The 23884-nt window shown below is 38.8% G+C and overlaps 1 protein-coding gene across 1 annotated transcript in view; it reads right to left on the bottom strand.

Annotated features, from left to right (window-relative positions):
- The window catches only part of MBOAT2 (membrane bound O-acyltransferase domain containing 2), an 87350-nt gene that overhangs the window by 45304 nt on the left and 18162 nt on the right, over positions 1-23884 (bottom strand). The window contains exon 3 of the mRNA XM_041477923.1: positions 20698-20775. Coding sequence (XP_041333857.1) covers positions 20698-20775 — 78 coding nt within the window. The remainder of the gene's footprint in view (positions 1-20697; positions 20776-23884) is intronic.

The following is a 23884-nucleotide window of genomic DNA, read 5'->3' as shown; positions in this document are numbered from 1 at the left end:
GTTTACAAGGCAGAGAGGGAAACTTCAGACAATCAGAACTGCTGTTAAGCAGCACACAGCTTAGTCTTGTTTGGCCCCAGAGATGTTTTATGAAGTGGTAATGCAGGTAATTTTAATTCAATGTGTATGATGAGGCATTGGGTAAGTTTTTGTTATCAAGGTCCACCTCAACCTTACATAGATCTACTCCTAGCTGATGATTAGCTTGAAGGAGAAAGTATAGGATGGCAATGGTTATCCAGATCCAACAGGACAAAGTCGTGACTAAACTCATCTGCTCCACCACTGACCCCGCTTTGAGCAGGAGGCTGAGTCAGAGACCTTGATGTCCCTCATTTTATGAATTTATTCAGTCTATTTAACTATTAATAGTTTATTAATTGTTAATTTTTAAGATAAAATGAGAAAGAAAATAAGCAATTTCTTTTACTAAAGCTTGCTATCTCATCATAATATATGTGCATTCCAAATATAAACCAATAATGTTTAACAGCTCTTGGTCCCAAAACAAGTTAATTTTCCTCAAATAATCCCAATCCTTCCTAGGACTTGCAGTAGGGGAGAGTTGCACAGAAGAATGCCACAAATGCAGGGTGAAGCAAATGCTACTGAAAGAAACGACACTGCAGCAATGAATACTGGAGCACAACTGAGATGGGGCCACATGGGATAAATGTAATAATTATACTTTTGCACAGTTTCATCTGTACAGTACCTATTTATGTCCATAAGGCAACTCATAAAATATTGCTGCATTTATGGAATTGTACTAAAAGCCTCTTACTCTAAAATCCCAATATTTTAACTTAATAGTAAGAACAAGTACCTCCTACAGAAACTTGCAATTCTGAAAATGTTAATTTAAATAGCAGATTCTGTTGCACTGTAAGCATCACAGTTAAGTCAGATTTCTCTTACCACTTAGCTACAAAACTATTTACTCCCAAGTACACGTTCTGAAGTTGCAGCAGCCTGTAACTATGAGAGCAAATGTGTCATCTCAACTTTTAGTACAGGTGGCAGAGACTATAGAAAAAATAAGCATTTTGATCAAAGACACCAACTATTTGTAAAGATAATTTGAAACAAATAACTGGAAAATGGCAGGGGAGCATCTGAGAAGAAAGGTATTAGAAGAAAAATTTACTTTAATAACCATAAGCTTTTACATCACTCACTACAATTTGCCGTGGGAAAACTTCAGTAAGAAAGCCTCCACATGTGAATGACCCAAACTGCTCAGTCAAAGGACAGGATTTATGCAAAGCACCCAGAGTTAGCCACAGTTTTAAAATTATGTGTCTGGATTCTCACACCCCTCTCCTCTTTATGCAGTTTTTGAGGATTGTTTTAAAGGTTTTTAAATTTTCTTTTTGGGGGGTGTGGGGAGAACAGACACAAAAGGGGGCAAACATGATACACAATAAAACAAAACAACATACACTTTACTGGAACAAGAACGAGAAGCTTAAATTCCTAACAGAAAAATCTGAGAGCAAGTAGGGCAGCCTGAACACAAAGCACATCCCTCCCTTTGTTCATTGTGTCCTTGGCAGACAGACCCACACTTCCAGCCAAGTCTAGTATTTTCTGAACAGTGGCAGACTCTGCTCAACTACCCCAGTCCCTCAGAGGCTTTCCTTGTCCCCTCTGAGAACTGGCTGCCTGTTCCCAGCTCCTCACCTCAGCCCTGCAGCCCCTCAATGAGCCCTGGGCATCTGCAGCTTCCCCTGCCACTCTCCTTTTGCCACACTTCTCAGTCCTTTAACCCCTAAGCAAGCTCTCATGGGAAGAAACAGTTTCTACTTCCACCTATCCTTGTCTTCAAAAGAAGAAACTAGGCACGATGCCTTTTGTTCACTGCTATTGATTTTGACACTTCTTAGGCAATTTTTAGGTTTTACATATAGGATCAAACCTATGGCTTGCTTAGCACACTACCCTTGTCAGAACAGATACATCAGAACCAGTTGTGAGAACCACACGGCACAGTAGCTCAGACTAGAAAATACCTGGTTAGAAGACAAATCTTCACTTTAATAGAGAAAGAATGAGAGCTCCATTAGGACACTTAGTAAAAAGGCAAAAACCAGGTAGGCATAACATGAAACAATGCCAGGAATACAGCTCAAAACCACTCAGAATCAGTAAAAGTGAATACCAGAATCCAGTTTAATGGAAAACATTTTCTGACTCTTGGAGTCTTACACAAAAGTATCCAATCTTGATTTTGAAATACATTTATTAAACAACTCACTGGTCTAACCATGGAAATATTTTGTCTGTGCTACATCAGAAGCCAAGGTGAACTAAAAAAAAAAATCTCCCTTTAAAAGTCTATCTCCAGAAGAATTTATTTATCTTTGTTCTTCACAGTAGGAAACCTTTATAGATCCTGACACCTGGCATTTACAAACCTTCCAGAATACTTTCTCTTTAGTAAGGATACTGGGGCTCTTCTTGGCATTTTTCTAGTTTTAGCCCCAGCAACATCTGAGAAAATTAAAACCTATATTTCCACTATGAACTGAGACAGAAGGAAATGCCTGCCCCTTTTGAAAGGGGAATTTTAAAAGCAATTTAGATTTACATTCTTCCTGAGGGAAAAATTAATAAGCTGACTTTTCTATGATGTTCACATGCATCTCCATTCATAGCTACAACTGGGTATATCATTAGAAATAGGTACATGCTCAGGGCAAGAGACTATCATGAACAAAAATACTTATTTTTTAGAAATTAGTAGTCCTGTTGAACAGGGCAATCATAACTCCTGCTTTTCTCAGCAACCGGAAGATGACATCCAGGTTTCCATCCCAGATCCCTTCCCAGTCTCCGCCCTACTGTGGTACAAGAGAAATGCAGACAAACAGCTCTAGGCAGGTTACAATGTTGCATCTCTTTTAATTAACTTCCTCTGCAAGATACCCAACTCAGACATCCACAACGCCTCATCTGAATTTTCCACACCTACTGTTCTTTTGTTAATTTATCTTCTCCAAACGCACAATAGCCTTCCCAGTCTCCCCCCTACTGTGGTACAAGAGACATGCAGACAAACAGCTTTAGGCAGGTTACAATGTTGCATCTCTTTTAATTAACTTCCTCTGCAAGATAGCCAACTCAGACATCCACAACCCCTCATCTGATTTTCCACACCTTTTTCTTTTGTTAATTTATCTTCTCCAAACGCACAATAAATGTGCAGTACTCTACGTGAAAAAGCCCTTGACACCAGGCTCAGAATTACACCACATCCTCTATCCACGTAACAACGCTATGTCCTCCTGTTATTCTCCACTTCACACAGTTTGCTTTACAAAGCTTCTCTTGGAGCTTATTCTCTGGGAGATGTATGTCCATGACATACATCTCCCACTCCTAAATTCAAGCCACCATGTTGCACGCACAATTGAACAGCCTCCACTGAAGTACGTATTGCTGGCTTTTTCAGTGTTGAACCAAGCCTGTCTTTTTTTTGTCCATTTATTCTTTCCTGTTCTGAAATTCTTCAGAACACTACTACTTGCCTCATTCAGTCAAACCTTGCAAAGCGTTGCCATTAATTCAAGGGAGGTGGCACCTACTCCCCACACAGCGCTGCACAATGAGGCTACACCTGGAGTCGCAGGTGCAGCTCTGGCCTCCTCAGCAAGAGGGACACATGGACATACTGGAGAGAGTCCCCAGAGCCACAAGGATAATAAAGGGACTGGACATTCTCTCCTGTGGGGAAAGGTTGAGAGAGCTGGGACTGTTCAGCCTGGAGACAAGAAGGCTCAGGGGTTCTTCATCAATGCATGCAAATTCCTGAAGGGAGAGTATAAAGAGGATGCAGCCAGGCTCTTTACAGTTGCTCCAAGTGACAGGACCAGAGGAAATGGACACAAACTGAAGCACACAAGGTGCTGTACCAACAGCAGGAAATATTTTTCTTATTTAAGAATGATTGAGCCCTAGCACAGGTTATCCAGAGAGGCTGCGGAGTCTTCCCACCTCTGAGATACTCAAAAGCCATCTGGGCATGGAGCAGGGTATTATGCTCTGGGTGGCCTGGCTTGAAGAGTTTATTTATCTTTGTGACTGGACCAGGCAGCTTCCACAGGCTCCTTCTAACTTCAATCATTCTGTGATTCCATGGTTATTAGTGTCTCTTTCAGATCATTAATAACCATAACTGAGTTGTGTGGTTACTACACTTTCACCCAGAAACACCCTGTTTCTACTAGCTTCCTAACAGGTGACAACTGACAGCAGCCCCTTCTCTCTACCAAAGCTTAAACCCTAAGTGCAATTCACAAGAAGCTGCTTTTGAGAAATCTTTCTTTTTAACAGTCATAATGCATTCAAAAGCACAAATCAAATAGCCTGTAAATCATAAAGGCAGTATGGACAATTTCAGAAAGCAAATGGAAGATAAAGTTCAGAAACAATCTGGAGAAGTAAGAGCTGACAAATCAAAATACAAGTAAAATCCCTAAGATACTAAGCTAAATGATGCTTAGTCATATTTAATAATTATCCACTGAGAAAAAAATTGCATGGGTAAGACTTCCTTGAAACTGAAAAAAAGGGCTACATCTCTTTAGAACATTGTCTTTAAAAGCAGAAAGGGAATTTAAAAAATCATAGACCCTGGAACTGGAAATTAAATACTGTAAAGGGTTTTGTTGGCTTTTTACACAGTACATATTTATAAACACCTAGAAGGTAAACAGTGCAACACAACTGAATCAAAAGCTTGTCCAGAACAAGTACAACTTGATTATATGAGTGTAACTAACAGATGTGGCCTGAGCATGACCACCATCCATCATCAAACCTATCCTTGGCACAGCCAGGGTGAGGAACAGCTGGGACAAAGTTAATTTGCTTCCCAGTAACGTTGATAACACACTGAAGTTTTAGTTGTTGCTGAGCAGTGCTTGCCCCAAGGCCAGGACTTTGCCGTGTCTCATGCTCTGCCAGCAAAGAGGTACACAAGAAGCTGGGAGAGAACATAGCCTGAGCAGGTGACAAACTAGTCAAAATATTCCACACCACAGGGCACCATGCTCAGGATAGAAACTGGGGGGAACTGGCCCCAGGGACCAATCATTGCTAAGGGACAGGCTGGGCATCAGTCAGAGGTATGATGTGCAATTGTACCGTGCATCACTTGTTCCTCTGCAATTTTATTTCTTTTTCTCCCTTTGTATTAGTTCATTACTTCATGGTACTTAGTTGCTGGCTATGGTTAAAGTTATGCCTACAGCCAGTCAGTCTGTCTAAATCCTAACATTTGGGCTGCTGGAGACTACCAACCCAAATCCAAATGGTACCAAAAAAAATTGATAAAATACGTCCAAATCATAAGGATCTATCAGCTATCACTCCACTAATCAAACCTATGAAAACAACAGGAAACATTTAAATAATTTGGTAACAGTAAGCACACTAATTAAATCTTCAAGTAGACATTACACTATAAAAATTGCAAACACTCAGTTGATCAGAAAATCTTGGAAAAAAACCAAAAAAATTATAAAAGGTTTAGAAACCTCAAATGGAGCTGAATTAAGTTACATGCAAAGCACAGTTTTGCTTGGTAAATAATCAGCCATAAAAATCTGTAATGGAAACCAACTATTAGGCAGCATTAGAGCAGGAAAGGATCCATGCAAAGTAACAGCATTGCTAAACAAACAGAATAAGCCTTCTACTCTGCTTAGCATTACAAATACCTCAACCTGTTTTGAGAAGCACATCTCCAAATGACATAGAACAACTGGAAGAATTCCAAAAGCAGCTACACAAAAAAAAAAAAAAAAAGGAAAGAGGCCTTGAAAATACAACCTAAGTAGAGATTTAAATAAACTTTTTCAGGCTTTACTGGACTGAAAGAAGACAATATAAATAGAAGATTCCGGCAAACACAAGGGAAATACACTTCCCTACACAGATGAAAGGGTCTCAAACTATAGATGATTTAGGCTAAACTTGGGCTAATTTCTAGGGCAACCTAACTGCAAGCACAGTTAAGCACCTGCACAGATTGCCAAACAAGACCAAAAACTTTGCAGAATTTTTAAGTTATTTTTAAAGATTTCAAACTGACTTTGATCAGAGGTCCAGATAAACTCTCAAATCCCTTTCAGCCTCCATTTCCAGAATTCTATATAGGAATTTGTTTACCAAAGAAATATTTTTCAAAATAGAGAAAAGGAATCTGATTAAAAATTTTTCTAGTACATAGATGAAGAGACATCTGTATTTAAAATATTTATAATTTAAAGTCTGCTAAGAGATCAGATGGAATAGGCAGGAAAAACAGCTGTGGGAGCCAGTCAAGATACTGATGATCTGGCAAGACAAACTCAAGTACAGGAACAAGTCACACCCACAGGAGCTGGTTTTGTGTCATACCATTCTGGTACTACTCAAATTTCTTTTAAATGCTTCCAATCTTGTCAAACCAAGGTTACATTTGCTGAAAAGATTTCACATTATAGTCATGTACTTGGTTTTGAACACATTCCATATGTTAAACTTGGATTAGGAGTTCAGCTATGCTGTGAGGGCAGGCAGTCTACACCTCCCTTATCTCCTGATCAATGCAAACAAATATTTTCAAGTGAGGATGAGCCTTTAGCACCAGTAAATTCAGAAACCTTTGCTTGCTAAAAGAGGTAACCTACAACATCTATCTTCCAATTCACAGATTGTTCAAATATTTTGTGTGTTAAACTTGTTTACAGTCAGTCACAGAACACATCATTGAATGAAAAAAAAAAAAAAAAGCAAGCAGTGCAAAAAATTGAACTGAGCTGAAGTGCTCACCCACACTTTTTCCCTTCTATATGTACTGTCTTTACTCTACATACTTGTCTCCTTGAAAAGCCAGATGTAGCATTTCTTACTAACTGCTTTGGGAAAGCAGGGACTGCAAGAAAGTAGACAGAACCTCTGAAGAATGCAGAAATCCAAAGACTGTGCTTGGAATAATGGATTTCTTAACTTCCATAAAAGGGGGAAAATGAGCAAGAAGCAAACCTAGTAACAGAACTCCAATTTGATTCAGCACCATCCTAAATGGGGGTACAAAGCTCGTGGCCAAAACCTACATAGACAGCAATCCACTGTAAGACAAGCTATTTCTAAAATTTTCATTAAAAAACCCTAATTGTGCATATATACCTCAGGTACAGGTGTAGAGAAGTTGTGGATTAAGAACCCTGGGTTACATTCCATGAGAAGCTTTGTCCCTCCTCCTCAGGCAGAGATCTTGGACTCTGCAGCAGAACTGCACCCACACATTGATTCTCACAAGGCATGCCCTGATGAGCACAAGTCAGAAATAGGAAGACAGACAAGTATGAAAATAAATGAAGGTTTCTTCCTTCAGAGAGGCACTTCCAGAAGTGCTGATCTGTTGACAGAAGTCTTATTCTTTTGTCCTTTCCAGCGACTCAGAGAAGACAGCGTAGAAAGACATGGAATACTGTTTCTAATCTACTCTTTATTTCTGCTGGTTTCTTCAGTTTACCAAGTCTACCAAAGGGTATAAATATCAAAACTGTAGTAAAACACTTAAATACAGAAACTTTCTTTGCTTTTAAGGAGAAAAGAGAACAAAAAAACACAAACAATCCCTACATATTAACTTGAAAATACTTTTGATAGTGTCCAGTTCAGGAAAAAAAGCCTTCAACTTTTAATTAACATTTTCATACCAACAGATCCTGAAGAATCAATTATCAATCTATCTCTTTCTAAAAGTCCAAGCCTGTCTAAAAGGAAGGTGTATACTTATTTCATTTAAATGGTGACTTTTGCATTAGAGTTGGTCAGTAGACTTTCTGAATACTGTATTTTGGACAGCTTTGTGTTCCAGTGGAACAGAAATGCTCTCTTACTATCTAGAAATGCTTCCTATGGATTTGGAGCTCTATTCATGCAATCTCTGGAAATGACATTTCATTGTATTTATCTAGTTTAAACAGTAAGAATTGACACTTCATGAATAACACAGCATCCTTCATTACTGCAGCCAAATAATCTCCAGAACAACCTATGATGTTTAAAGGGTAAAGCTACTAGTTCCCTTTGAGAAATTAAATCATCCCTTCCCCAAAGACTGAGTCGGAAAGCAAGATGCAAAGATGTAAAAAAAACCAAAACCATCACAACTATATTAGTGGAAAACAGTAACACCTACCAAAGTCCCTATGTACACTAATTTAGTCAGAGATCCTGTTCCCAGCTTGGTTTTCAACTTCTTTTGCTGTCCTTCCCTCCTCTTAGAATTTGGAATACTGAACTATGTCAGGCTATAAAACAAAAATAAATGCCCAGGATTTGTATTTTGTCATTTGTTTGGGGACATTTGGAGCTTAATTCTAGGGTGAGGCTTTTTGGTTTTCATTTGCTTTTGGTTATTAGTTTGTTTGTGTTTTTTCACAATCAATACTCTAGCAAAAAGGATTATCTCAAAATGACCTTTTAAAAGATCCCAAAAGGAAATGAGATTCTGATAGATGCAGTGACAGCATCCTGTATTTGAATGAGTAGTTAATCCCTTGGAAAAGAACAGGAGCATTAAATTAATTTGGAAGTAGCAGGCTCTCTAATTAATATCATCCAACACGAAGTCCTGGAAGAGACATAGAGAAAATTCTTTCCTATCTGAAGCTGAAAAGGCCTTCCTCTGCCCAGACTTGAGCAGATACAGAAAAATATTAGAGCATGCAGTACAAAACAGCCAGATAAATATCACCAGTTCAAATTTAAAAAAAAATAAATTTACAAAAGCATGGAAAGGTATGGCAGTTCACACACAAAAGGTCATGGCACCACACGGTTTCGCCATAGAGGAAAGAGGGGCAGGCAGAAGGAAAACAGCAAGGAGTTGCACCACTTCACAAGAATGCAATCACTAGCAGGTACTCAGAATGAAAATACAAGGTCCAGCTACCAAAAGGGAATCCTGAGTGTACAAAAGAATGGCAAAGTTTGGTCTGCAGGATACATCAAGTCCACAAGAGATGGGCGAAGGCTTTGAACACATCACAGATTTAGAATGATAGTACTCTCTTCACTCAGCTTCCCATTTTCATGACATACAAAGAAAATTATCTTTAAAAAAGTCAAATTTATGCCCAAGCTGATTGAACCAGTCAGCCAATTTCAAATGCACAAGCACAGCATTAGCTTCTATTCATTAAGGGATTGAAAAAAATAAGATTAAACCAATCACATACAGCCCATCATCTCTGCCATTTTTAGGAATCAAAAGGAACCAGAAAGGGACTGAACTGTGGAAGAACAATTCATAGGATCACAGAATGGCTTAGATCAGAAGGGACCATAAGGATTATCTAGTTCCAACCCCCCTGTCCAAGGGCACTTTTCACTAGACCAGGTTGCTCAGGGCTCCATCCAGCCTGGGCTTGAACACTTTTGGGGATGAGGAATGGGCAACTGCTCTGGTTCCAGCACCTCATCACCCTTAGAGGGAAGTATTTCTTTCTTATATCTAAACTAAACTGCTGTTCCAGTTTAAAGCCATTCCTTCATGCCCCTGTGAACAATTCCTCTCCTGCTCTTTTGCTGGCCCCCTTTAGGTACTGGAAGGTGCTCCAAAGCCTTTCCTTCTCCAGGCTGAACAGCTTCATCTCTCTCAGCCTGTCTCCACAGGAGAAGTCCTCCAGCCTTATGATCATCTCCAGGGTCCTCCTCTGGGCTAGCTCCAACAGTCTGATGTCCTTATGTCGGGGACCCCAGATCTGAACACAGCCCTCCAGGTAGGATCCCACAGGAGCAGAATTGGCTCCTTGACCTGCTGGCTTCTGCTTGACCTGCATCACTTCTTGTGATGCAGCCCAGGATCCAATTGGCTTTCTGGGCTGAAAGTGCACATTGCCAGCTCATGCTGAGCATCTAATTGCACAACACCCAAGTCCTCCTCAAGGCTGCTCTCGTTCTGCTCTCTACCCAGCCTGTACTTGCTTGGGATTGCCCCAACCCAGGAGCATTGTCCCCTTGCATTTGTCCTTGTTGAACCTCATGAGGTCTGCACATGCCCACCTCTCAGCCTGTCCAGGTCCCTCTGGATGGCACCCCTTCCCTGCAGTGGTGTTGGCTACACCGCAGTTTGATGTCATTGGAAAACCTGCTGAGGGTGCACTCATTCCTTTAACACTGATCTCAGTACAAACTGCTGAGGGACACCATCCATCACAGGTCTCCACTAGGACATTGAGCCACTGACCACAACTCTTTAACTCCATTAATACTAAAACAGAGACCTGATCTTTAGAAATATGTAAATGTCTTCAGTTATTGCTTTGTAATTAAAAAGATAAAAGCAAAATCAAACTAACTAAAATAAGCTGTTATAGCTTCAGATACAGAAATCAGGCAAATCAGTAACATGGCTAGAAACACTTTTACAAAAGCAAATTCAGATTTTTTGAAGCTGGTAGACTTAAGTAGTTAAATAGCTTTTCTTAAAGAAAAAACACTCTCAGAACAGAAGAAATGTTCCTTGTACTTAGGAAACAGCCTATTTCATACAGCAGCCAGCTGCATGCTCTAACCACAAAGACTAATGGCATTCCAGGCTGCATTAGGCAAAGTGTTGCCAGCAGGTCAAGGGTGGCAACCCATCTTCTCTACTGGGCACTGGGTGAGGCCACAAGGAATGTTGGGTCCAGTGCTGTTTTCCAATATAAGGCAGGCATGGACATACCAGAGAGAGTCTAAAAAGGGCCTCCTAAGACAAGGGACTGGAGCATTCTTCTGTAAGAATACTCCTTACAGAGAGCTGGGAGTGTTCAGCCTGGGGAAGGCTCAGGGAGATCTCACCAATGTGTGCAAATACCTGAAGGGAGGCTACACGGAGAGTGGAGCCAAGCTCTTTTCCATGGTGCCCAATGACAGGAGTGTGCCCAGAGGCATTGTGCACAAACTCATACAACACAGAAGGTGCTCTCCAAACAGGGGGAAAGATTGCCAGAAGTTCCCTGGGCATTGAGAACACTCCATCTTTAGAGATACTCACTCAAAAGCCATCTGGACATAGTTTTGGGCAATTGGGTCTAGGATGCCCTGCTTGAACAGGAAGGTGATCTCTGCGAGGTTCCTTACAACTTCAATCAATCTCAAATTCCACAAAGACTTTTTAGGCTGCTACAATTAATACAAGATATCTCAGAAAATACACATCAGAAAACTAGGACTTGATCCCATGTGAGTTAATCCCAGAAACACAAGCTCAGAACTTTGCCATTAGAAAATAAGATGCTGACAGAGCAGACTAAGCAACCACTTGTTGCAGGGGAAGGCTCACTCCCGAGCCTTTAATAAGAGCTCTGTGGCTGAACTGAGGCTACTATCCATTTTCTCCCTTTGCCTCCTGAGATCTCCTGGCATCTAAAGCATCCACCAACCAGCATCCATCTGGCAGGAGTCCTATTCTGGAATCCCTCAGGCCCTCAGAGATATGGTATTCTGAACTTTTCTGGCAAAATGAATCAATACTTCCATTTGCAGAAGATTCCCTTTAACAGAGAATCCTAATCTGACCACACTGATAGTTGAAGGACTGCCTGCTGAAGTTACTCAATGATAATGCCTGATTACTCAAGTATAAGAGAACAGGTCAGGACAACCATAAATACACAAAGTCTGTCATTCAAGTAGCCGTTATTCTGTGTGGGTTGTTTGGTCTCCTCTTCACCACTTCCTTTCTCAACTGCATCATGAACCACAGCTGGCATGAGTTTCCTGTTAATCACAGCCTACTACAGTTCTTAACATACAGAGGCAGACAGGAAAACAGCAAGAATTTTCACAGCCAAGGAGAGGAAAGGAAAGTGACCTAAAACAGGTTGCTCAGACATCTGCTCGGTGATTTGACCAAATGCCATTTTAAACATATGTCAACACTGTTCATGCCCTGTGGCATGAAAACCGAGGCAGTGCATCCAGAACAAACTGGACAGTGTCACAGTGCTCCTATGTGTTTGCAGAAGATGGAGAGAAAGCACAATTAAGAAACAAAAGCTATTTTCTGATTGATCACATATTTTTACTCTGAGAGACTAAGGAAAGAAAATCCAATATGTGATTATGAAATACTGGAGAAATACACTATGGACAAATAATGCCTTCATTTCACAATGAACACAAGCACACAGCAGGTCATTACCATCCTGATAATACTTTAAACAAACACCTCTCAGTGCTGACCTGAAGAGTAAGTTTACAAGAATTATATTGAATAATGGATGTTCTTACATCAGTTGACACCTACAGCAGAAGATTTAAAAGATTAAGAATGATTTTATTTCTTCATTGATTCTGCTCATAAACACAAAGTGGTGATGCCTGTAAGGAACTGATGTATTGGCAAACACTGGCATTGCTTCTACCACTGCCCATTTTACTTACCTGATTTCATTATTATTAACTGCTAAAATTGATGGGATTTTCTACTTCCAGCAAAAGGATTTCTTCTACCATAAAAACTGGACAGGGACTGCATCTGATCTTTGTGTGTTGGAGTTTATGTTGTACGTTGCATTTCCATTCTCATATGTAAGAGGATGATGTTTAAGAGCAGAAATAATTTAATATTCCTGAGGTAACTGCACTTCTGTGCTGCAAATGGAGTATTTTCAGGATCTTTGAAAAATGCACTGAGTAGCTATATGAGTAGCAAAACATAGCTGGCACAACAAACCAAACATTCTGCTTCTAGATGTCTTAGGCTCCTTTATTTAGCCCCTTCTTCTATTTATACAGATTGTGTCACATACACTAATTGTTCAAACAGAAGTATGGAAAAAAAAACCAGAGAAACTAACCAGCCTCCAAAGCCACATACTTTACATCAAACCAACATCAGAATAAAGCTTTATCTTAACACTTTTCAGAAGCTACCCATGAATCAAGTTTTGTTCTCACATCCGAAAGCCTCAGCTTTTTCAGTGTGAACATATCCTATCTGGACCCGGCTGTTGACACTTCAGATATTTATATAAAACAGAGCAAAAGCTGTGTTTTATATAAATTCTGCTCTCCAGCAGCTAGGATTGATGAAGCCATTAGCTTCTGACTGCAGCTTGGTAGTAAGGCCCTACTCCATTCTGGAAAGGTACCTCAGGTACAGTAATAGAATATACCACATCATGGTCACATAGACCAAATTTTAATTTTGTTATCACATCAAATGGTAAGAAATTACTGTGGGGACAATTCTTAAGTAATCACAATCACACTGCTTACATGGATTTCTGAAGCAAACCTTTAGCAAACCTACTGCAGTCAGGATAACTAAAAACAATGAACATCACCAATACTATAGGTTTATATGAACATTCTCTTTCTGCAGAAGAATATACCCACAGCACGTACCAGTCAGCTTTTCAGAGCACCATGCAGAGAAAGAGATGCAGAGGAGCCCAGACTCTTGTTTCATTACAACTGAAGACAAGTGGATACTACTGATCAATAAGATCTCCTTCCATCTTATAGGAAAAAAAAAAAAAAAAAGGATGGCTCTATAGGTTTTTCTTTTGTTATAACACATTTACCAAGTTTTAGCTGATATCTGTACATCTTATGCAGGGAAATGGTAAAATCTTACAATTTAATCTCACTGTATGCATACTACCTCATTTACACCTCACAAGATATCCTTAAAGCATTCAATAGATTAATATTATTTGAAGACAAAAAGCTTTTTACAGAAACAACAACACCTACCACTAAAACCAGCACTTGGTATCAAAGCCAGAAGACAATGATTAGGCACACAGATGACACAGCATATATTGTGTCGTATCCCAATGGACACTACAGTAGAGGGAAGCAAAAGAGGAAACCTCAATGAGCTGAAAAGCCTTACACTTATTAAAGAGCTTCCAGGATATAGGATTTAAAACAGACACTCCTAGAAAGAGCAGAATACCAAGAAAAAGAAAGCCACCCAGATGACTCTTGTTTAAAATGGTGCAATACTTGTATGCATTGTGCATTTCCATGTGGTATGATCTATTAATAAAACAGATTATTCACTCTAAGTAATCATACACCAAATTACCCAGAGCTTCCTTTTGCAAGCCTACTGACTTCACAGTTCCTGTTGTGCCTGTGATGAGTAATGACTGCAAGTACCGCTTAGCACTTGGCTATACTAAGTATTTTTTATTTCAGTATTATCCAGTTTTGAAAATGAACTCCATGCTACATTGTCTAAGGTACTTGCATCTTCTTGCCAAATGTAAACACACAACAAACCTGTTAAACACAAGCATTGTCCAAACACTTCTCACATACCTAAAATTTCCCAGAAAATAGAACACTGAAGATTCAAATTTAAGATAGGTACTGTAAATTGTACAGTAAATTTAAACCGTACTGTGATTCCTATCTTTTATTTACCTATTTCTCTTCCAACATAATTCAATGCAACTTTTAAATAGAAAGCTTGAAATTTACTGTTCTAAAGCACTAAGCTTCTCAATTAAAAATTATGCCAACCAATACATAAGGAAATTGCTTTCAGGAGGGCTACGTGCATGAAATCCAATTTGTCCATAATGATGGGAGTACAAGTAAATCAACTGCGTATCTTCTCATAGCATCACAGAATATGGTGAGTTGAAAGGGATCCAGAAGGGTCACAGATTCTCACTCCCAGCCCTGCACAGCACCAACCCCAAGAGTCACACCCTGTGCCCAAGAGCATTGTCCAAACACTTCTTCAGCTCTGGCAGGCTGGTGCTGTGACCACTTCCCTGGGAAGCTCTTCCAGTGCCCAACCACCCTCTAGGTGAAAAACCTTTTCCTAATATCCAACCTAAACTTCCCTGACACAACTTCAGGTGATTCTCTCAGCTCCTGTCACTGGTCACCACAGAGAAGAGATCGGGGTCTCCTCCTCTCACAAGGAAGTTGTCACTGCAGTGAGGTTCCCCCTCAGTCTCCTCCTCTCCAGGCTGAACAGACCAAGTGACCTCAGCCACTCCTCATACAGCTTCTCCTCAAGATCCTTCACCATCTTTGTCAAGAAGAAAAGAAGGGATTTCTTGGTTAAAAACTGGAAGAACATTTGTTTTCGAATATAACTGAAAAGTTCATTCAAAGTAAAACCAACTTGCAGTGTCAAATACTCCTCTGACATACCTTCATTACTCAGCCAGGCTTTCCCGTTTCTCCTGACTTCAAGATATAAGACTTCTGTACTTCTTGGCATAGCCTTTGTTTCATGTGTTTTGCCCTCACCCCTCTTTTTATTTTTGATACTACCTCTTACAAAAAAGGAAAGACTGACATGCTACTACTTGTTGCCTAATATTGCCTCCTCCTATAAAATTAACTGTCTCAAGTACAGCTGGTTTACTTCATTTTAAGTTGAAATGAGCCTGATCAATTTAAGTTAGTAATACCAAATCTGGACAATTACTGGGTGAGAGAAAATTAAAGCACAAAAAAAGCTTTTGTGCAAGTTCAGATCAGACGGGAAAACTAAGCTGCATGAAGTCACCTCAAATAAATTTTAAGCTATAATAAACATTGAAGCAAGACACCAAAAGGAAATGGCTAGCATGCTTATGACAACTGGAACCATGCAGGATCATGACTGTACTAAGGAAGACTTGGGTTTCACAGAGCAACCTGCTCCAGCTGATCCTGCTTTGAGCACGCAGGGTGGGAGTCAGAAACACTTCCACAGCTATTCCATGATTCTGTTACCTTATCTTTAACTTCCAGTAAAGACATTTGATCTGCAAAACTGATCAGCTTTAAAAGCCATATGAAACTTAACATCTTTCATTGAGACACTGGATTTTAAAATTAAGATGTTTGTATTTCTTAAATAGCAATGCTTTTGATTTACATCCAAACTCCCTTACAGGAAGAAAAAACAACAGCCCACAAACAGAATTTTTTGGTTTGCACTGCATTGGTATCAGGTGTCATGATCTTTTAGCTCCAACTCAGACACTCCATACACCATCACCTGCAGTTCTGCAGGCAAAACTGACTTGCCTAACTTACAGCCAGAAGTTTCATTAAGAACAATGAAATTATTGTTTGCTGAGCTTGTCATAATTAGTCAAGTGAAATTTGTCTCAAATGCAAGAAATTTCACCGAAGAATGAAAAAACATGGATAATTATGCTCTTAGAGAAGAAAATTTACTGTAATATATATATGGTACCCTTGCACATAATCTCTTTATTCCAAACACCACTGTCTCAATTCAGTCAATGCCATGCAACCAGAATTTTTAATCAACTCTTAATAGTGGCTGTCTTTGCCAGGAGCTGAAGAAGAACATAGCTTTCACTGAACTCTTCTAGGTACAATTTATTCTGCCACTTCATTTTGTAGGGAGCCTGATTTATTTGACACCAATAGTTTGTTGAGGTCATAAACCATGCAGCAATGATACCATGACTCAGAGCTCATTTGCTAACAGTCAAGTTGCTTGGCAGCATGACAGGCAGAGTAACGTGCCTTGAAGAAGTATCTGTATAGATGCTACAGAGATTACCAAACAAATACAGAGCCCCAAACCACAACTTTATCAACTTTGTTTTGATTGACTGATTGTGCTCAGCTTCACTTCAAACACAAAGATTTTTAAAAAAGTCCATATGCAAGCCAAAAAGCTACTCCATCCCAAGAGATTTCTAACACACCCAGGCAATTTTACACTACTGTGCACAAAGATTTAAAAAAAATCTATATGCAAGCCAAAGCTACTCCATCCCAACAGATTTCTAACACACCCAGGCAATTTTACACTACTGTTCCTTCCAAGCCAGGGCTGTCCTCCACGTGCTTGCAGAAGCACACAGTGTACAGAGTAGGGGAACCCTCCTTCAGGTAAACATCAGTACTCAATGAAACACAGCTACTTCCTACAACAGAAGTCCAAATTTATTTTTTCACCTGAGTTTGCAAGAGTGGTAAAAGAGGTTTTATACGTCAATGGCACTATTTAAAAACCCTGTTCTTTTGAGAACTCTGTTCTTTTGAGTAACATCAGAAATCAAACATAAAATGCAATAAACTTTAAAAAGGAGGTGGGGATTAAGAAAAAGACTAATTTAGACTCTTCTCTCTGGAAATACAAAGCGTATAATCAGATTTTTTCCTAGTTGCATTAAGGCAGCATATGTCTTTTTTGTACCAAACCAACTGAGAAGGCTACAACACTTTAAAAATGCCCATGCATTATCTTTTTCAGCCTCTCTACTTAAGTACCAACCTTTACAAATCTGCAGATACTAGATGATTCCTATCCTTCTTTCTCCCTATACCTCCATAGGGACACACATACCTCCCCCAAGATTAAATAAGTGTATTTAATCTTTATTTAAAAGTACAAAAAGTGATAGGCACTACAGGTAAGGAAATTGTAGTTCTCTTTTCACTCCATTCCTGTCATTGCAAAATACACACTCATTAAAGGCCTTTCCATTCAAACACTCCAATTTTAGGAAGGATAATATATCAAGTTTTTTTTTTCAACTTATATATTCACTGTTTGAACTCATGCATTGAGTTATATTCAGGCTTAACCTGGAGTGTTACAGGAAGTTATCAAAGTGGATGAACTTGTAATAGCTACTTAAAGCAAATACTTCTAGAAGAAATTCACAAGGATCACTAGGAAATTCCTTCACAGCTCTTAACCTCAACAAGTGCTTATTTTTCAATTGAAGATAGACCATTTACAATCCATTTACATGGTTATTTTTGTTATCATCAAATCTCCAACATACAGAAAATCACTGCCTGGTGCTATTCAGTGTTTCCATCCACAATCTTCAGAATACAAGTCTGATTTCTAGTTAAGCATCAGAAAAATCACAACATTCAGCATCATTAAACCCCCGACTGGCAAATTAATTGCCACAATTAACGAGCCAAAGGAATCAGTTTACTCAGATGGTCAAGATTTATTTGGCTCTAATCTGAGGTTTTTAAGATAAAACAATCAAATCTCCACCACATCTCTTTTGCCACATCTCCTATTGTTTGTCAACCCCACAGAAAGGAGTGAAGGCAAAGGGGAGCCTCCCCCTCAGTCCTGGCTCTAGCTTGGAGAGTCAGGGAACTTACTGAAGAGTAACATTCCAAAATTCCAAGAAAGGTATGGCCAGGAAGCACCTCCACAGATACCAGACCACTTACAACCAATTTCTTTACTTAAATTCAAATATCTCTTTACAGTAGCATGCTCAAACAGCTCGCATACATGGGCATAGGAACAGTACAAAGAACTGGATGTCCATCAAAACAAACAGAACCACAGAATAGCAGACATAACAGCTACCATGACATGTTAAAGTGCGTTGGAGAATGCAAAAATTTATCAAAAATCTCTCCTTGTTTCAGAGGGAAAGGAAGCCTGTATAACCAGTGCACAGCAACTGAACTGATAGCATTTAAAAAAATGCAGTTGTCTCTTACTTGTTTAAGCAATTTTTAGAGAGGCTGGAGACCCTGAGGATCTGTGTTAGCAGGTAAGGAAAGCAGCAGGGAGAGGAATAATGTTTTTCCTATCCGTACATTCATCAAATCTGCAGGACAGCCAGCAGGGCAGGGAAAAGAAGGAAACTTAGGTCAGTGAATAAATTTAGATAATAGACAAATATGATTTCTACAATACACAAGTGTTTTTCCAATCCACTTGAATCCATAATTACATCACAGACAGGTATTTGAAGTTTAATTCAGAGGTTAAGATGCTCATTGAACAATGCAGGTAACCTCTAAACAGGACTGCCAGCCAATGGGCCCCTCTATCATACAAAAACTAAATCCCAAACCTGGGGCTATGATCAGTTGTACACACATCCCCACTAAAGCATGGACACTCTCCAGTCCTGAGGCCAGCTGGTACCAGCTGCACTCTGCTGTACAGTACTTAACCTTCAGTCTCCCCTGGGCACCATGAGACACATTCACAGCCTGAGGACAAACACTTAGGTAGGGAGAGGAGTAATTCACATTGGTTTCTATTCAGAAATAGAAAGCTGTAAGTGGCATTTTCCTGACAGAAAATTAAGTGTACCTGGTGCATTCCTTAGGTACAGGCATCATCATTTCTGAGATACTCCAGCAGTGGAAGGAGCAAACCTTGTGTAGTCTTGCCTGTATCACCTACTAGAAGTGGCTCCTGGAGCTTGCCATACAGCACCCACACATTGTCCACAGTTTAAAGTAACAAATGACTCGTACATTTTTTTCTTCCACTGAAAGAAGAGCTTTTTAGTTTCATCCAATGGCAGATTAATTCATATGGTGACAAAGCAATATAAGCTCTGTAATCAAATCTAGGTTTCCCCTCCCAGCTGTGCAGTAACAGCTGTGTATAACACAGCCAACATCTCAGCAGATCAGGCCACGCAGTTAAACCAGCTGGTATGAATTAGGAGGATCAGGAATTAGTGTTCCCTTGCCACAGTGCAGGAAATCTGCCTACCTGTCTCACACTATTAGGAATGTAAAGCACTGCTGGATTTCCATTTCTGAGAAACCTATGTACCTTGTTATGGTAAAGACCAGAGTGTTCCTGAGAGGCACCTCCCTTTGCTGCATTTATCCACATTAATAATTTCTTTTAGAACATTAAGTAACATAAGTTATAACTTACAGTGTTGAATGTCTAAAGAGAAATTTACATGAACAAGCTGCTTTACAACCACCAGTAATCAAAGAAGCTGTTTGTCTATAAACCAGCTATCCGACCAAATGAGGTTCTCTCACATCCACAGTAGTTTGAATACATGAGCCTTTGAAGAAAATCCTGAACATAACAGCCTAACATGGGATATTTTAAAAGACAATAAAATTACATTCTCTATCACAGTAAAATTCAGCAGAGTATTCTAACAGGTAGGATCATGAACTAAGGCTGCCCTGGCTTTGTTCTTTCTGTGTAAAACAATTTTCCTCTTTGTTTTTTCTACCAGCATTTTTCTCACAGGCTCACATACTTCAGGAACCTATTCAAGCAAGGATTTGCTACTTTACTAAACATTTATGCAGGAATTAACACAGTGGGAACCTAACTTGTTTCTGATCTCTAGGCTACTGGAATAGTGAAACATATGCATATAGTAATAAATGTCTTCCCTGCTTTTAAGAACGACGGAAAAAGAGAAACAAGTGTTTTTCTATATGGATTCAGCTACTGCTAATATAATCAAGCATTCAAACTTAAAATAATGCCATATGTGTTTTATAAATGTATTCTTAACCTAAGATAGCATTCATACTGATATTTTTAAAAAGGAATTATAAGCACTTAGCTCCTAGAGAAATTTTTCATACAAATTGCCTTCTGTTCAGACATCTTCCATATACTAGCACTGGCTGTTTTCAAACTACGTTTTTCATTTGTCAACACCCAGAAATACTTAAGATTAAGCAATGATGAAAAAATAAGAATACGTAAACATAAAATATGTCTCAGTGGGGTATTATTTTAATGAGCTTTAGCTATTTTAAAAATCTGGCAAAAATTCCCAAATAAGCCATCTTCTCACCTGAAAACAAAATCACGGTTAGAGAATTCAAATATTGAAATGTTATGATACAACCAGGATTATGGTATATATGCACAATTACAAAAAACCCCCTCAACAGTAGCATTCTTGTAAAGGCAAAGGAAAATAAATGGAAACTTACTTGTGCATATTTTCCACTCCTATTATGATCATGATATAGTAGGAAATTCCACTTTGTATAACAAAATGTAAGGCATACCTAGGGGGAAAAAAAAGTAAACCCTCATAGCATTTTCTTTAATGACAATCAACTGCATGCATTTATTGTGAAATTAAAGAGGTTCAAAGTTTAAAGCCACCACTGCTCCCAAAGGAAAACTCCCTTTTAGTCTATTTAGGTTTTCTGCTACCCTTCCTTCTGCTGAGAACTTCTCCCTTTAGCATAGCACAGAGAGCAGTAATGAACAAAAACCAGACACCTAGCTAGAGTGCTCCAGCTCAATCTAGGATATTGCAAATGCTGCTACTTCTTAAAATACAAAGAACATGTCTCATAATACTTCCATTTGGCATTATTTCCTGAGTAAATACCTGTAAACAACATGAAAGTTTTGTGGTTTAATTTCCATATTCATCTTTCTACCCATTTATAGCAATAGATATTTCAGACACAACACTGTAAGATTTCCCACTCAACAGAAACAGTGACTGTGTTCAACCAGTCCCAGGTTGTCAGTAACTTTTAAAGGGATGGTGGTGATGGTCACAAAAAACACACCAAAAAAAAGCCCTGTACACCAACAAGCCACAGATTTATTTCACAAAGGTGCTCTAAGCTCCTCTTGTTTTCCACAGCTTACCACCACAGCTATTCCAACACCACTGCTTTGGGAGTTTGCTTTGGCCTTTGAAGGAGTTCCACTTCAGTAAGCTGTAGAGCACTGCTATCAAAGCAGAGCCAGTGAATGGGGAAAAGAGCTCATCTTCAGTAACTTGGGGTTTTTTTCATTCTGGTACCTTAAGTGCCTCAGTACCACATGTACACATGCTCAAGTGACACAACTCATCTAATTTGGGGATTTTTTTCCCCCATGAAAAGCAGGCTAAAAAAGCAGCTATTATTTTCCTACAGTGATGCTGTTTTTTTCAGCTTATCACTAACAATTTCCTAATTTCACTCCTCCTCTACTCACAACGAAATTACTTCAAAGATTTTCAAAAAGAAAACCAGTTGTATCCAACTAAAATCCTTCATTCTACACCTGAGGAACTGAGGCAAAACAAGTCACTTGGACATTAATTAACCTTGAAAAATCTTGACTTTTTACAGAAGATGCAATCTGTACATGCTCTCATGCTTCACTTCTAGCTAGTCTGACTTAGGATAGGACTACCTAAAATTCAAGTGTGCATTTTAAAACAGTAATTGTTGATTTAAAAAGTATTTATTTCCTTTACTTATCTGCCAAATATTAGCAATATTGTATAGCAAAGACAGGCATTAGTGAAATGAAAAAAACTTAAGAGGTTTGTTCTTATATAGAGAAAGGAGACTAAGATATCAAAGCCTAAGAAAGTGTGGATTGACATGGAGTACCATACCGGGATTACAGTCACTGAAAACATTTCTATTTCAGAGCTGTTAACAATAGCAATATGTTCTTTGATTCAAACATTCAAAGGGATATATTGAGATACCACAGAGAACAGTGATTTTTTACTACATACGAAGGGTACATGTTCTGGGCCTTTTATGCTATTTGCTATAATGCCAAGGGAATTATCGCTTCTCTTCCTTTCCTCTACCATCATCAAAAGTTTCACAAAAGCGACTGAAAACTAACATACTTGAAGATGACAACATAACTACTGCTAAATGCCCTTTAAAAGGTGCAGATTACAAACTACTTCCCACACTTAAATTTGCATGATCTTATCTACAAGTTACTACATTCACTAGTAACACTCTATAACAAAACAGTAACAGTTTCCTTCTTGTTATATGTGTTTATAAGTCATGTTAGAGCACAAACCAAGAGTCACTGAAGATGTATCAGAGACTTGTAACCTGTATGCATATTTGATTTCTTGGAAAGGGGGAACCAAAAAAATCAAAACCCTCAAAAAACCTGCTTGTATAACATGTACTTAACCAAAAGGAAAAAGCACCGGCAGAAGTACCAATTTCTAAAGAGTGTGTACTTTCAACATCTCAAATTATGTTCTTTTAGTAATTTTAAAATAGTTTTTAGCTCAGTAACTGCAAAATAGAAATAAATCTCTTAAAAGGAAAGCATCTTCCTTTTTTTTCCTGGGCATATTGCCAGTGAGATGCTTCCACAATTTTTTATTTATGTCTGTTGGGAGTAGAGGTTGTTTCTTTCCAAAATCTCCCATACCCAAAATTCATATATGAATATATTAGTAACCCTTTCCAATTACAAGTTACAATTTATGATTTCTGCTTCTAAAGTAATGGAAACAATGTGCTTCTAAGCCTACACAGCTCTCAAAAAAATCCTCACATAGTACCTTCTATCTCCCATATCCTCCTCTTTGTCTGTGGTGTTAAACCTGGAAGTTTTTAAATTCAGATTATTCTCTCAAAGCAGAATACCATGGCCACAAATTTAAGAAATGGATTGGAGTAGTAGAGTTTCATATGAAAGTACATCAGGCACGTAAATCTAAAGAATAAAGGTTACTGATCTCCTTTCCTAAAGTTTAAAAACAAGATATATCAATTAATGTTGGGAGAGCTCTGCAACATGCCAGTGTAGAGGCCAACACACTCTGCATGTGCAGAGACAGATGCACACACACACTGTGTGCAGCTTCCCACCTGCACAACAGCTTGATGAATTCCCCCTAGTTCAGTCATGCTCTATAATAGTCAGCATAAATAAGTCCTTTATACACTTGAAGCTAAGTAAGCACCTTGTTTACAATGCAATGAAATTAAACTGGCACTCAAATCATCTTGGGAAGATGTGAGCCATTTAGTAAACTATTTTTTGAAGAAAAAAAATTAACCAAACTAAATGAATACCCTTTTCTAACTTGACTAGCATTCTGTCTTGCTGCACTGTGAAAAGATCAAGATATGCAAACAGCAGTTACACAAAATATGCGTTTGAAAAACAATCACATCTTCCCCCCAAATCATTAAAAAAGAAACCATGAAACAGTCTGAAGTCAAAGCCAGCTCTTTTCCAAGTGTTTTATACTACTAGAGTGTCATTAGATATGCTTTACAGTTCCAGCAACTCTTCCTTTAAAAAGTCACATTATATTCAACATTCAGAAAAAGACACTGAGTTATCTCATGTCATGAGTATTTTATGGGGAATTATCCTAGTCACCACATC

The sequence above is a fragment of the Pyrgilauda ruficollis genome, unplaced genomic scaffold (assembly GCF_017590135.1).
Source record: "Pyrgilauda ruficollis isolate IOZ18807 unplaced genomic scaffold, ASM1759013v1 scaffold42, whole genome shotgun sequence".
NCBI classification, from domain to species: Eukaryota; Metazoa; Chordata; class Aves; order Passeriformes; family Passeridae; genus Pyrgilauda; species Pyrgilauda ruficollis.
Note: the sequence above shows the minus strand (reverse complement) of the source record. Positions and strands in the feature narration are given on the sequence as shown.